Source organism: Chenopodium album, chromosome 15, assembly GCF_948465745.1.
Source record: "Chenopodium album chromosome 15, dcCheAlbu1.1, whole genome shotgun sequence".
Classification (NCBI taxonomy): domain Eukaryota; kingdom Viridiplantae; phylum Streptophyta; class Magnoliopsida; order Caryophyllales; family Amaranthaceae; genus Chenopodium; species Chenopodium album.
Genome location: NC_137848.1, coordinates 19,458,443 through 19,473,558, shown reverse-complemented (window position 1 = coordinate 19,473,558; position 15,116 = coordinate 19,458,443). Strand labels below are relative to the sequence as shown.

Sequence of the window (15,116 nt, the reverse complement as noted above, 5' to 3'; positions counted from 1 at the left end):
TCCTACTTCTCTCTATTACGTGAGGAATAAATACTAGAAGTAGGAATGTAATTTAGAGACGGAGGGAGTACAATATTCTCTACTTTTTATCTTTTTTATACAATATTCTCTACTTTTTATCTTTCCAATAGAATATTCTCCTACTTCCACCATTCTCCTTAAAAACTGTGTTTTTAGAGAAATAGGCATGAAATAATGGGACGGAGGGAGTACATTGTAATTTATTATTTAACTTTCTTGTAATTGAATTTGTTGTTTGTATTGTCATTTGCTACATATTAATATTTTGTATTCAAAAGATTGCATAAAAAATCACATAACTTGGTGATAAGACACTTAGATCTAGAATTAGTGGTTTCGTGTTCAAATCTTGTGGAGGACAGATATTAATGATTTAAGATTAACACTAGCAACTGGCATGCATGTCAAAAAAAAAAAAAAAAAAAAAAAAAAAAAAAAAAAAAAAAAAACTTTTTGATGGGTAAAAGTCTGAAAGGAAGTTAAAAAAAGATATTGACATATGTGTCAATTAAAGTGACATAATGGATGGGTTGATTAAAGTTTTAGGGGTGGTATCTAAGACCAAATCTCATCTACTTCACTACCCCCTTTATGGCTCTCTCTACATGCCAAATATTTTGGTATCATAATCCTTAATTATCTATCTGTATAACAGTATGATGTCCATCAAACTGAAGAATTTTCTGCAACAAAGAAAACAAAATCCAGAAGCAAAAGATGTAAATGTGGTTGCAGCAAATATATTCAAGCGTACAGGACTTAAAATACAAATAACAAGATAGGAATTAAACACTCCATCGATATCCCTGAAGCACGTCTGATTGACAGTTTGACAACGTAAGTTTATAAAAACTAAAAGCGTGATTTACAGAACATCTACTTCTAATTAATTTACATAATCTCTCTAAAGAGATGCCATAATCAACACAAAGTACTTTGCAGTTTGGTAGCTCAAACGGCAGTATTAAAGCCAGGGAGCAAAGTGTTCTTATAAACATTAGAAATAATCTCGGCAGTTTCAGAGAGACCCCTTTTCATGTCTGAAATTTTCTTTTCGGTGTACTCCTTGCACCTGGAAACTGAATCAATCAAAGCAAATAGCTCATATGCACAGAGTTGTATTTCTTTCTCGCTTTGTCTTGTTTCCTCCTGGAGCTTCAACTCAGCAGCCTTCACAGACATATAACATAGATATTAAGCCAGTATTTAATATGAATAAATTACATCAATAGCAGGTTTCGGATAACTTATGTTATTCAGACACTTCATTTTCACCTCATATAAACAGTTTCTACTTTGACATGGGTAAGGACGATTTTGATACTCCAATTTGTACCAAAATCACGGATAATCTTTGTATCCTAACCTAATCCAACACTTGGATTCTCATTACTTTGACATGGATATGAACAACACTCCATTTTAAAACAAAAGTGGACATCCTTCATAAAATAGCCAATTCCGACACTTGGACATGTGTGGGATGTACCCACAATTGACACTAGTATCCAAGTTTGAGTAAGGACCTTTCACCTTACCACTTTATATACAGTAAACATCTGATAGCCTCCTTTTAGCATACATCTCACAGCACTATCACCAATATTAATCAATAACTTCAAAATATTTGTAAGAATTCATACCTTCAAGGTGTCATTTGCTTCTTGTTCCATGATTTCAAGGTTATGCTCCTCTGCCTCTATTTTTCCTTTAATCCTTTGAGCTTCACTTCCACACCAGGATGTGTATTCCTCGATTTGAATCCTCATTACTTCAAACTCTCGTTCCCTCTATAATGTTAGATTCATTTTTCAGAAGATCAGCGTCACAGTATTAATTATAAAGAGAAAAAGGAAATGAAAATCATAGAGTTAAAACAAGAAATGTGACACAGAATTTTTTATCTGATATGCATGAATATATCTTCAGCCTCTTAATGAATGTGAATGTCACAGCAAATTGAAAACCTGATAGGCTACTACTCCTTTTTCCCTATCACTTTTATATCATTCCCTAGGAATATGAATATATGATTGTCAACCAACGACTCATCATTCAATAGCACAAATAGTAAGGAGCCAATCATAACAAAAGGTGAGCCAATTATATCCCAAGCAAAAGTGAGTTGATGCATGAGGAAGATAACTTATGAACTGATCAAACAGCATCGCTGATGGGGTGTCTTTAAAATAAATTAAAAGAAAACCCACAATTTGCATAAACTTCATCTCAAATTTGAAATTTAATGTCATGATTTGTATAAGAATTGAAGGTACTCTCATGCATATTTAGAAAAAAATGAATACATGTTCGCCACGGTTAGCAAACATCTGGAGCAGTGTTTGAAAAAGCGTGCCTAAGGCGCGCCTAGGTGCTGAGGCGCAAGGCGAAATAGGGTAAGCGCTTAACTTGGCCTGGGCGAGGCGTTTTTGGTTAGGTGCAGCCTAGGCGCATGAGGCACACCAAAAGCGCACTAGGCGCAAGTGAGGTGCACCTGGAGAAATTTTTGCCAATTTTTTTAACTGCTTGTACAGTGCGCCTCACTTTAAAGAGGCGCACCTTAGGCGCACCTAGAGCTTTTTAATACATTGATCTGGAGAAATCTCACTTTTGGATAGCAAATCCAATAAATGAGAGACATGAAAGGTAGAAATTAACAATGTAGAATTTAAGAAAGTTTATCAAGTTTTCCTTTTTTTTTTTTTTACAAAAATATCAAGTTTTCATATAATGAAAGGTAGTTAAAACCAATCTTTCCAAATTAAAAACTTGGAAATCCCTCTGTAGTCAGTATTGTTGACTAGTTTAACAGTTGACATACAGTTGGAAATTTCTATGAGAATTTGCAGTTAAGGCATGCAAGAAATCTTCATTCCTTTCAGTAACATAGAAGAGTTTGAGCATTTCATCAGTGAGTTGTCTGTACATGGCATGATGGCACATCTTCATTTTCTATGTCAGCGCTTAGTGTTCTCAGCTCCTTTCTCACCTACAGCTATTGATGTGTATACCATATATTCTACCTTTTCATGCCTTTTGTCTAATACTTCGTATCTATTAAGGGAGTGTTTGGTTCGGAAAATGGAAACGGAGTGAAAAGGAAACAAATAAGAGGGGGGAAAGGAATCATTTAGCTATGACCTTTTCATTTGTTTGGTTTAACCATGGAAAAGGTATTTGTTAAGAGGAGGGTAAGGGTATTTGTTACCCCAAGTTTTTGAGAGGTAACAAATGAGGGGTAACCATTACCCTTAGGTAATGGTAATTGTTACCATGCCTTCAAACCAAACACACGAAAATGGTATCGGTTTAATCGAATCCGTCTCCAATCTAAAAAATACACTAACCAAACGTCACCTAAGAGTGCACTATTCCACTAGGGACTTGAGGAGAATGGGTCATCAAGAGGTTGGAAGGATGGAAATCAGGTTGCAAATGATCCCAAATATAATTCAGATTATACGCTTAGCTTCAATAATCAAAATTTTATGCAACAATCCTATCCCAAGGACATCAGAATAGGATGTGAATCTGATCACACCCCGGCATAATCTCCAAACAGAAGAATGGAGTTTAAAATAGCCCTTATATACCCTTAAAAGAGAATTTACTAAGAGGAGGTATACCAGATCTTTCTAATTTTCACTAAAAGCATTTCTCAAATTTTCTTAAGCAAGATACAGTAACTTAAAACCAGAACACATCAACACAGGGATGCAATGTGGAACTGCATTTAGTAGCATTATCCTTTGTTCTTTTCTATCTCTCACTTTCATGTATTCATCTCTGAAAATCCGAGCCTTCATAATTGTGGCTTCTTGGGGCAGCCATCTAGTTATCATCATTTATCAGTTAGATTAAGGACCTTGTTAATTGTTTTCATAATAATAGTCATTCTTAAATCCGTAAATTTTGTTTTCTCTCATCTGTTAATGGATTATTTAGTATCTCAATGTTGGAGGGTTTTGGTAACACTCTCATCTGTTTATCACCTACATATTTCGGCACGATTCTTTTGTTGGCCGTTGTGCTAGGTAACATTCATCCATTCTTCAGAACCAAGAAAATCAAATCAGTCTACATCTCAAAAAACTTGAGGGAGATTGTTTGACACGTAGAGGAAGGTCGTATCGAGAGAATAGTTAAAAAATAAATAAATAAAAAATAAACAGAATTGTCCAAAACTAGCTTTCTAGGAAATTAGATTATTTTAGTGTGTGGGAGTGTCTAAAACTATCTATTTAGGAAATTAGATAATGTCATTATTTTTCATTTCAAAGTAAGATGAACAATTTAAAATCTCTCTTTGGACATAGAATTTTCAATTTCCAGAAGCTCTTTTAAAATAAATCATGATTACTTACTTCATCAATGTGCAACTGAAGTGCTGCAAGACGATTTCTCTTTGCTTCAATCCTGTAGCTCAATTCTTTAGATTGTTGTTGAAGGGCGATAAACTCCTCCAACTTGGCAGTAGTACTTTTCTTAATCTCATCAGCACACGCTCTGATTGCAGGCTTAAGTGTAGATTTGTAGTTTAAGCCCAACACTTCAGCAGGAGTAGACCCATTAGCATTCAACACATACTGAAAATCACCTCCATGCTTAGTGATTGCAGGCTTAAGTCTGCAGTGCAAAAAACTCACATAATTAAAGACAAGTAATATCATCCAAATTCAATTCCAATACAAAAACCGATTTCCATAATCAAACAGATCTCTTCTCTTGAAGGAATTAACTTCAGAGAAAGGATCAATAAATAACCAGTCACCAATCCTGGAACCATTGATTTCCTGAACATAAAAGACTAATTTTCTAATCTGGCTATACCCAACTGATCACCAATTCACCATAAACATAATTTTCATAAGATACAGAAGGAAAGTATAAATTTCTCTCTTAACTCATAAGAATCCCTGGCTTCATGGACTCAAATCATCAAAGTAAACAGTAGCCAGAAATACCAGAAAAAAACTTTGCAAATTCAAAGACCACTCTGTTTAAAAAAATATTGCAGGTTTATAAGAGCTAATTGCATTGATGTGACAGCAACCAAATGATTCCACAGATGGAAAAGCATGTAAATCTGATGATTTCAAAAATTACTGAAATCAGTTCCTTCACACCAAGTTTAAATACCCAAATCTAAAAGTGCTGATCGTACTCATGCAGTCATGCATCTAAGCTCTTCCCAAACCTGAAAGTAACCAGCAAGCCAACCCAATACCAAAATATATATAAAAAACGGAAAAACATACCTTCTTAGAGTCTGGTTGCACTCAACGGAAAGGGCCTCAAGTTCTTTGTGCTTCTGCACAATAGTTGCATGAATATCCCAAGACTTCTCCTCCCAAGAGCTTCTGCTGGCCTCAGCCTCACTAATCTCCCTCTCCACAGCCTGCAACTCCCTTTTCATCCTCTCAGCATCCCTCAAGTTAAACTTTTGAGCATCAACCCTTTTCTGAAGCTCTTCATTTTCCTCCCGTGTCCTCTTGATCTCCTCCTCTTTAGCAGCCAACTCCATTTCCTTCTCCTCCAACGCCTTCTGGGTGATAGAATTTCCATCCCGAACTTGAGCAATAAACTCCTCAAACTTCCTCAAGTCACCTTTAAGATCCTTGCTTTGATTCTCATACATCTCCCTCTCAGAAGGTTTGGATTTCAATCCTTCCAGCTCTGACTCTAACTTCTGTACTTCGTCATCTAACGACTTCAAATTACTCGCCAACAACTCCTTCTCCCTCTCCATCTTCTCTGAAAACTCTTTATCCAATACCTCAACAGCCTCATCATCACCCCTCATATACGGTAAATAACTATTCACATAATAAGCCATGAGAGCATCCTTCATAAATGAAAACCTGTTGCAATTATAAAACAAGTTACGATATGATCATCTTTGAAAAATCATACTAAATGCAACTTGTTTTTGAAATGGCAAAGAACTACAATTTCTTCATAAATGCAAGAAAAGTAATACACCCTACATCCGGAATTAATCATGAGAATGCTAGTTTCATATACATTATCAATGTGACTATTAATTCCAAACAGAGCAAAAAATAACAACCCAAACAAAATAACATTACAATTTCATGAAAATAAATTGCAAACCCAATTGAACGCCTACTGAAACAACACCAAATCGTACCACAGACCTGATCATATTTAAAGCATACTCCTCCACAACTTAAACTAGTCTAATTGGACTAAATGCAACAAGTTATCTATCCTTTCAACAGCAAAGAAGTTCAATTTCTACAACTATTCACAAAAACAAAAACTTCAGTCCCTCTATCAAGAGTTGATTATCACATGGATTGTTCGTAGTTCTAGATACACTATCGACGTGACTATTAATTCCGGACAGAGAGAGTAATAACATTCCGAACAATAACACTACTATAAACTAAAATTATTAATCAATTTAGCAAAATAAACCTGCCGGTATTCTCATCGGAAGCAAGATGATCAGTATAATCAGCAAGCTGAACAAGCCAATGAATAACAGCAAGCATCTGAGGAAAAGCGTGAGGAGCAGCAGGGGCACGAAGCGCAGATTTGTTGATCTTATGAGGGCAATTCAGACATTTCAGGATCAGAAAAAGCTCATCCTCAAGACTCCTCTTAGCAGCGCCGGAATTGCAGGGGAAATCGAGGCGAGAGAGGAGAAAACGCAGCACTTCAGTGACGTCTTTGGCGGAAGGAAGAGGTTTGAAGGAGAGAGAAAGTGAGACGCCATGAGAAGCGAGGTAGGCGTTGATGGATCGCACCATTGATTGTTTGTCGGTGGGGTGTCTGCTGGTTGCGGCGATGCCGAAGGAGGAAGATGAAGGGCGGCTGCTGCAGAGGCTGGCGTCGGAATCACGGCCTCCGCCGCCGAATTGAGGGGTTGCTGGTGGCCGGAGGGATTCGCGGTCTGATAACGGTAGCCGTGTTGCGGCGCCCCTTGGCTTCATTTTCCGGTGGAGTGTGTGGGGAGGGGAATTAGGGCTTAGTGGTGGGGGGAGTGGATGGGATGAGATGAAATGAATTTTGAAGTTTTGAGTTTATAAAGTTGTAACGGTGTGTTATGGAGGGTTGAAATGATAGGGGAGGGTAGGAGGGAATATACCAATTTGAATTATACAATTACAACATAGGGTTTGTTTGATTTACTAAAGTGAAATGATTGGGGTTTAAGTGAATTGATGTGAAATGAATTGTTTATAAGAAAAGAAAATTAGGAACTGAATCACACTGAACTAAAATGATTGGAGCTGAATTGAAGTGAAATTAAGCTCAACAGATAGGCCCATAATACTCTTTTTTCTTCTTTCAGTGGAATTTAATTTTTTTTTAACCCATTTCATCTTTTGGGTTAATCTGAATCAATCAATCAATCAATCAATAATCATCAATCAATAACTATATATTAAAATACACACCATAAATGACACGTGTCATCTTCGGATGTGTTCTTAGTGTTTTTTTTTTATTTTTTTTTTAAATAGTTCTATTAAAGAAACAAATCGTATATACAAAAAATACTTCCCTAACCATATACAATATAATTACTAAAATTAAAAAATAATTTGACATATCTTTTACACAAATATTTATATAGCTATAAAAAAATTATTAACATAATTTTGATCATTTTTAACATCATTTTATATCTAACATAAATGTCGTAATCTTTTTTTTTTATTTAAAAAAAATTGTCAACCAATTTTTTAGAAATTTTTTGTTTATAAAAAACTAATTACGATGATAGTCTAATAATGGTTATTGAAAATTATCGTGCATGGCACGGGAACTAACCTAGTTTCTATATGCTAAAAGACACACCAGCCATGATACGTGTCATCTTTTGGTGTGTCCTTAGTATATTTTTTAAAAATATAATAAAAATTTAATTAAAGAAACAAATATTTTGCATATATTAATCAATAGCTATATAAATCTTAGAGCATCAATAATGCACTAGTTCTTAAAATGTAGTTCTTATTCTCTGTCTTATTCCACATCATCAAGAATTCTAATTAAGAGTTACCCTCAATGTAACCTAAGAAATGCACTAGTTCTTACTCCCTCCGTTTTTAAATACTTGTTCCATTTCTCCATGCCCGGAGTTTTAGGAGAAATTGGAGAAAGTAATAAAATATGGAGGTAGTGGGGTTGGTGGAAGAATAAAAAATTGTAAAAACCCAAAAGTTATGGAAAGAATATGAAATTAATATTGTTGGATCCACTTGGTGAGAGAAATTAATTAAATATTGTAAAAGCTTTCCAAATATAGAAATGGAGCAAGTATTTGAAAACGGCCGGAAAAGAAAAGTGGAGCAAGTATTTAAAAACGGAGGGAGTAACACTATATCTTAATCTCTCTCTTCTTTCTCTCTCTTACTTTTAATAATTGCTCCATCATTACTTTATTTCTCCAACACTTTTTTTAAAAAAGAATTATTATTATTATTATTATTATTATTATTATTATTATTATTATAACAAAAACCTACAAAGTCAATCAATTTACAAGAAATTCATGGGGAACCGAGATACAATAGGGGCTCCCACCCCTCTAGCTATAGCGAATCCGATCCTGTTGAAGATGTGAGCAGCTGCACGAGCACCAATATCCTGAGTCTTAGCGAACACCTGAACCTGCTTCAGCAACGTAATAGCATCCTTCTCTAATTCCCCCAACGAAGAAAAGGAGAAAGGAAGAAAACCATAGCAAATAGCCCTGCAACGCGCCCCATACTTGTCCCGCTTCCACTAAACCGCCGCCGACACAACACGACCAGGAACGAAGTCAGACAACCCATATTGTGTCAAAGGTGAAGACCCCGTCAAGTCAACACATACATCAAGGCCTCTATCCCAGGAATAAAGCAACACATCTGCTGGTCGAAGAGCCCCGTCGTTCCCTCTAAACAACCCAACGTTAACCTCCTTTCTTGCAGAAATCCCAGACCGAAAACAAATATCAACAAGGGTGTCACGAACAACGTTGTGCCGATATTTAATACCCACCATCCCAACACAAGACACTGCATGATCCCCATAAATATCCCCATCAAAAACCCTTGAGCAAACAAAAACACGGTGTTGAAACGGAGAACAAAGGAACACCCAACCGGTAGCAAAGAACACAACGGTAAGTCTAATCATTCATAGTCTGACCCAAACTTGATATCGGGACCGTCGTAACCAGGCCGAAGTGTGATCCCCCTGTTGGAACTTCCATAAGGCAACCTGACGTGAAGAAAGTGGAATCCGTAGATGCAGTGACCTTTGTGAAATATATATCTGCCAGTTTTTTCATGAGTTTGGGGGCAACGATCTCACTAGGGTTACTCGTAAGGTCAGTCTCTACAATCTTATTAAAAAGACTAAAAGCACCATCGAAGGCCGGTCTTGGACCAACAATACCAGAATTGCGAAGAAGCGTAGCTTGAAGACCATAAGACTACAGACGCGACGCAAGGAAAGCATAATACCGAACATCACCCGCCGAATAGACACCCAAACCACCATAAGCAAAAGGTAAGGTGGCAAGTCGCCATTACCAATCACCAAAACCAGGCCCCGAAGCAGTTATAATGCGCTCCAAAGAAGCTCAAAAGGCCACATCAAAAGAAATGTGTGTCGTTTCAAAAAGACGAGGAGGACAAATGCGCATAGCAAAGTAGAGTTTTGAAACCCCAGTACACGCACGAAGAAGCAACAACTCACATTGGGGATCATCGAGCTTAGCAACAGCATCCATCAACACAAGAATACAAAATACTTATGGAAGTGCTATGACGATAATTAAAACCATCTTTGTGTTGGATCAATGTGAAGAATACTTATGGACAACTGATTGAGCCACAAAAATACAAAATACATAGCCTATGAAAAAAAAAAGGAATTAAAGTCCAATTAACTAAGCCCGATCAGAAATTAGGCTTAAACCCGAAGTCTAAACCTAATTTTGACGGACTTAGAGGTGCCTAAGTTAAAAATAAAAGCTGCCGCAGAAAAATCCGCTCTTATCTCAAAGAGTCGCTTTGGTCTGGCGCGCGTAACTCACGAGGTTGAGCGCAACGCCCAGCACAGCCTCTAGTGATGCGCTCGCGGAAGATTCAGAATTTTTAAAAATATAAAATCGAATCTTACCATAATACCGTGCGAAAGACGTTTCGTTGCGCTGCCTGCACCTGAATAACTTGCGCTGAGCAGGCGCGCGCAGCCCATTCAGATGCGCACGACACCTGCTGCGACAGAACACTCAAAACCCTAAACGCACCCATTCCCTATAAATAGAGGCTTAATACGAGGCTTAGACAGACAGAAATTAACCCGAAATTCTGGCAGAAACTTTGTGAACTTGTGTACTATCAACCCTCTTGTCCTAAACACTCACCCCCTTTATTACTTATTATTATAGTGGAGGTTCCCAAACAAGGAGTCCATAAGTGTTCTAAACGAAGATCTAGCAAGGAAAAGTGGTAAATTCCTGAGCATTTAGATCAATCATCTTTTCTTTTCTTGTTTAAACAACCTTTAATTGATTAATTAGTGTTGTTTGATCACCTTAAACAAACTTTTAATTAATTAATTTCACATAGTATCTTGCGTTAAATAAAGAATAGAATTGAATAATTAATTGTTGTTTGATCACTTCAGACAAGGAGAATATTGTTTATTTATTGTTCTTTTCACGAATATTAGTTAAATAAAGAATAACGACTTTTGCAATGTAATTCCTACGTGATTAATACTTGTAAATAAAATCAACTAACTTAGTTTTTAGGCATCACGTTGCATATATTGTTTGGTAATGAAATTGTGAAAAAAGGAAGAGCTAGTAGAGCCGCACTAGGGCTAGAATAATGATTCCCCCCTAAAGGGAACGTTATTTTAGTACCCTCGCTTCCGAACTCATTTTTGGTACAAGTAGACCAATTTGGGCATGGGTAAACTTACGATTCGTGCTAAATATCCCTTGAACTCTACTTGGGAGAAAGGCATGAACGAGGTTTATGAGTTTTCCTAAAACTCATTGGCGACTCCTTACTAGTTTCTTACAAAAAAGCATAATGATAGGATCAACTCTAATTCAAGGTTCCCCAAATAGTCATGAATTCAAATCCTAATACACCCTAACAAGTGTAAAGTTCTAGGCTTTTAAAGGGTCATGGGAATATAAGGAGAAGGATCCCCTACGATGGGAACACCCTCCTTACAACACCATGCACAGGACGACCAATATCTGGAGAAAAGACACCTACGAGATGGCTAAGAGGATCCTCTGAGGGCCCGAAAACTTCCGTTTTCTCAACATTAACATGGAGGCCGAGACGAGGTCCCTCCAACAAAATAAAATCCAAAACCTTTCCTACCACTAAGGTGTCACCAATAATAGTGTCGTCATCTAAATACCAAGCCTGCAAACATAAGTCAAAAGAATCCCTGATTTGACACACCAACGGATGAAGACCCAAAGCAAAAAGCAAAGGGCCTTGAGGATCACCCTGTTGCACTCCCTAACATGACCATAAGGTACGCTCCCCGTAAATCAGCCTGGCCGGAATAGAGTAACAGAGTTCAACCCATCGCGAGAGAGCTGGACAACGGAGAGAACCTCACGTAACAAAGCCGAACGGTCAACCAAATTAAAGGCATTCTTGAAATCCACCAACAACATAGAGAGGCCAACATCACCACCACGTGCCTCAACCAAACGATTAACAGCATGAAGAATAGCCTCACACCTTCCGGCACCCCAACATCAAACTGAAGACCTCCTAGATAGCTTCCCAAACGCAGACCAATTAAAGCAGCCCCAACCTTTGAAACCAGACGCCTCCAAACGATACCCATAGAAATAGGACAAATACCACCACCAGGCTTAACAAGTAGCGTAAGAGGAGCACTAGCAATGTATTCTCCCAACTCAGCAGGACATTTTCCCAGCGAGAAAAAGATTAACCACCTGCGTAATAGAGTCCACCAACTCATCCGAAATAGCAATCGCAGCTCCACTCAAGCAATCTATAAGGTGTTGATCACGCAAGCTGTCTCTACCACATGACGTACCTTGCGAAAAACCCCTAATCTGATCCAAAACAACAGTAGGAGTAGCAATAAGGTGCTGATCAACGGGAATATCTGGTAAGATAGGAGTCAGAAAGGAAGGGTGCTTAGCTTGCAAATCTGCAAGAGTAGAATCATTGTAAGGGGCAAGACCAGAAGACAAAAGAACCCAAATCGCAACAGTGATTGCATATAAAAAAAGCCATTAATGCTAAAAAATAGAGATAAGAATTTTTGCATACAACAACACCTTAACAATTGGAAAAATAAGATACGTACGCAATAAACCAGAACAAAGAAATACATATAAAAGTTTAAAAGTAAAGGGAATAAAAATACATTTTACTCATCACCACCATGACCAAACCGATCCCAAATATGTTCCGTCAAGTCGTCTCGCGGTTGATTATATGTTTCCCTATTTCGAACTCTCATTCTATTCCTTAGGTATGATTGCATATCGACATGCCAGCGTATATTATAATTATTTGGTGAGTCACCATCATCTTGTGCTTGATCAAACTGGCTAAAATCTCCATATTCTTCGTTGTGAAGGTAACCTTGTCGTTCATCTTCAACAATCATGTTATGCAATATAATACAAGCTATCATTATTTTTTGCACAACTTCTATTTCCCATATTAGTGCCGGGTTTTGAATAATATCAAATCTTGCCTGGAGAACTCTAAAAGCACGCTCAACATCTTTTCGCACCGACTCTTGGCGTTGTGAAAACAATTTTGCCTTTGGACCTTGAGGAAGTCGATATGCTTGTACAAAAGCTGCCTAATATGGATATACACCATCTGCTAGGTAATATTCCATATTGTATTCGTGACCATTTACTACAAAATTCACTGGTGGTGCTCGTCCTTCAAATATATCGTTAAAAACTGGTGAAGGATTTAGTACATTAATGTCGTTTGATGAGCTCGGAACTCCAAAAAAAACATACCATATCCATAAATCTGCTGATGCAACTGCTTCTAATATGATTGTAGCTTACCATCTCGGCCTTGAAATTGTCCTTGCCAAGCAGTAGGACAATTTTTCCATTCCCAATGCATGCAATCTATACTTCCCAACATGCTTGAGAATCCACGCACCTCTCCAATGTGCAGTAGCCTTTGTAAGTCATCTTGATTTGGCTTTCTCAAATACACGTCTTGAAACTCGGCAATTATAACGTCAATAAATCTACGTAAGGCATTGAGTGAGCTTTTCTCACTAATTCTAACATACTCATCTATTTGGTCAGCTGCTACTCCATATGCCAACAATCTCATAGCTGCAGTGCATTTTTGTAATGGTGAAAAATCGGGCTTACCAACTGCATCATATTTTTGTTGAAACCATGGATCACGTTGTTGGACTCTGTCAACTATATGAAGAAATAATGACCTTCTCATTCTTAACCTTCATCGAAATTAATCATCAGTATATACAGGATTCTCAGCAAAATAATCAAAGAACAAGCGATTATTGTGACCAGCAACACGATCTCTTGGTCGATTGGGAGAACGGTTCTTCCTTTGCCTTCGAGAAGTTAAACCCCTTCTAGTGAGCTCAGTAACTGTTTTAGCTACAATTTCATTGCGAAGTGGCATTGCCATGACCCAATTACGAACCATTTGTCGAACTTGTGAACTAGGGTTTGGATTTTTAGAATTCGAGCTCCTAGAGCTTGAACTTGAACTAGAAGGCATAATTATTTTGAGAATAGATTATATTGTATGTTGTGACAACATTGATGTACAAGAAGATGGTGTTACATAAATTTGAAAAGTATAAAATGGTTGTAAATAATTGATCTGCCATGAAAGATACTTGACACACCATTCAATGTCACACCACAGTCATATTAGGTTTGTATAATACTATTCATGTCATCGAAAGAGTTCACAGACTGCATTAATAAATCACCTGCAAAAGGTGATATGACAAAGACAATACAATGTCACAACAAGATAATAGTAGCTAATACATTATTTTTTGCAATACAATGTCAACCTACAAGATTAAGAGTTAAACTAATACATCCACTAGTGGTAACTAATTTAACATAACAATCACCAGTGATCTACGATTACATTGAATTAGCGATGATATTTAATGCCATCATATGGTCATTAATTCGTTCCATAACTTATTTTTACGAGCTTCATCTTCCTCTGATAAATTATCTTGACTTAGTAACGCTTGTAGTAATTGATATTTTAGTTCTCTTTCTTTCAAAATTTGGGCTTGTTTTTTTCTTTCTTCTCTAATTCGTTCAACTTCAACAAAGTCCTTCGTCATCTTTGCAGTTTCTACATTTGAATGTTGCATACTTGCAAGTTTTTCTTGCAAAGGATCAATACCATCAGTTACCTTCATTTTTAGTTTCCTTTTTGCTTGCTTTTGACCCCCTGGTCGTGTTAGGGGGTTAGCACTTTGTGGTGTTCTTTCTCCAGATGATGAAGAAATTTTTCCACTTTCGTCTAGTCTTGATCTTTTCTCACTCCCCTCACTACCTCCAGATTGATTGATAGTACTTTTAGTTTGATAATTTGGAGGATCAAATAAGGGTGTTGAAGAATTAGTGGTGCAGACAAATGCATTCATAAATTTAGGTTGGTTTTTTAAGCTTTCATATGCAAAGTCAAACTTAAAATCTTCCTTCATATCAGAAAAATAAATTGCATTAGCTTCATTAGTGACATCTAAAGTACACTCACCGCTTTTCCGTTGTTTGCATTGATTAACACATGCTGCATATTTTGCGACCGCGGGACGTATTTTTTGCCAACGACTCTTGAGTTGTTAAAGTTCTCTTGGCCTTCCCCCGTTGCGATGTTTGTTGTAGTAGTTTACTATCTTAGTCAAAAATGCTTCACTAGTTTGATTTGTACCATGTATCTTATCAGGCACATAATTGAGCCACCCACTAATTAAAAGTTTATCTTGGGCTTTATTCCAAGATATCCTCCTCCCTTTATTATTTGAGGTGTTGGTGTTAATTGATCATTATCAACTTCATTTTCTTCTTG

General features: G+C 37.1%; 1 protein-coding gene and 1 pseudogene across 1 annotated transcript; both read right to left on the bottom strand.

Moving 5' to 3' along the window:
• Positions 1 to 762: 762 nt before the first annotated feature.
• On the bottom strand, positions 763 to 7,045 carry LOC145582049 (kinetochore protein NDC80 homolog). Its single transcript, XM_081639081.1, has 5 exons — positions 6,463 to 7,045; positions 5,280 to 5,882; positions 4,386 to 4,647; positions 1,665 to 1,811; positions 763 to 1,191 (listed from the first exon to the last, which is right to left on the bottom strand). Exons 1-5 carry the CDS (start codon positions 6,978 to 6,980, stop codon positions 973 to 975), a joined length of 1,749 nt encoding a protein of 582 aa, XP_081495207.1. The 5' UTR covers positions 6,981 to 7,045; the 3' UTR covers positions 763 to 972.
• A 4,902-nt stretch (positions 7,046 to 11,947) lies between these two features.
• Positions 11,948 to 13,508, bottom strand: LOC145580943 (uncharacterized; annotated as a pseudogene).
• Between the last annotated feature and the right edge of the window lie 1,608 nt (positions 13,509 to 15,116).

Bases quoted from the DNA above. Each gene is read 5' to 3' on its own strand.
- LOC145582049 (XM_081639081.1), bottom strand. From the start codon at position 6,980: ATGAAGCCAAGGGGCGCCGCAACACGGCTACCGTTATCAGACCGCGAA. The intron at 4,648-5,279 runs GTATGTTTTTCC...TTTGCACTGCAG, and splicing joins TGCAACCAGACTCTAAGAAG to ACTTAAGCCTGCAATCACTA. The intron at 1,812-4,385 runs GTAAGTAATCAT...CTAACATTATAG, and splicing joins TTCAGTTGCACATTGATGAA to AGGGAACGAGAGTTTGAAGT.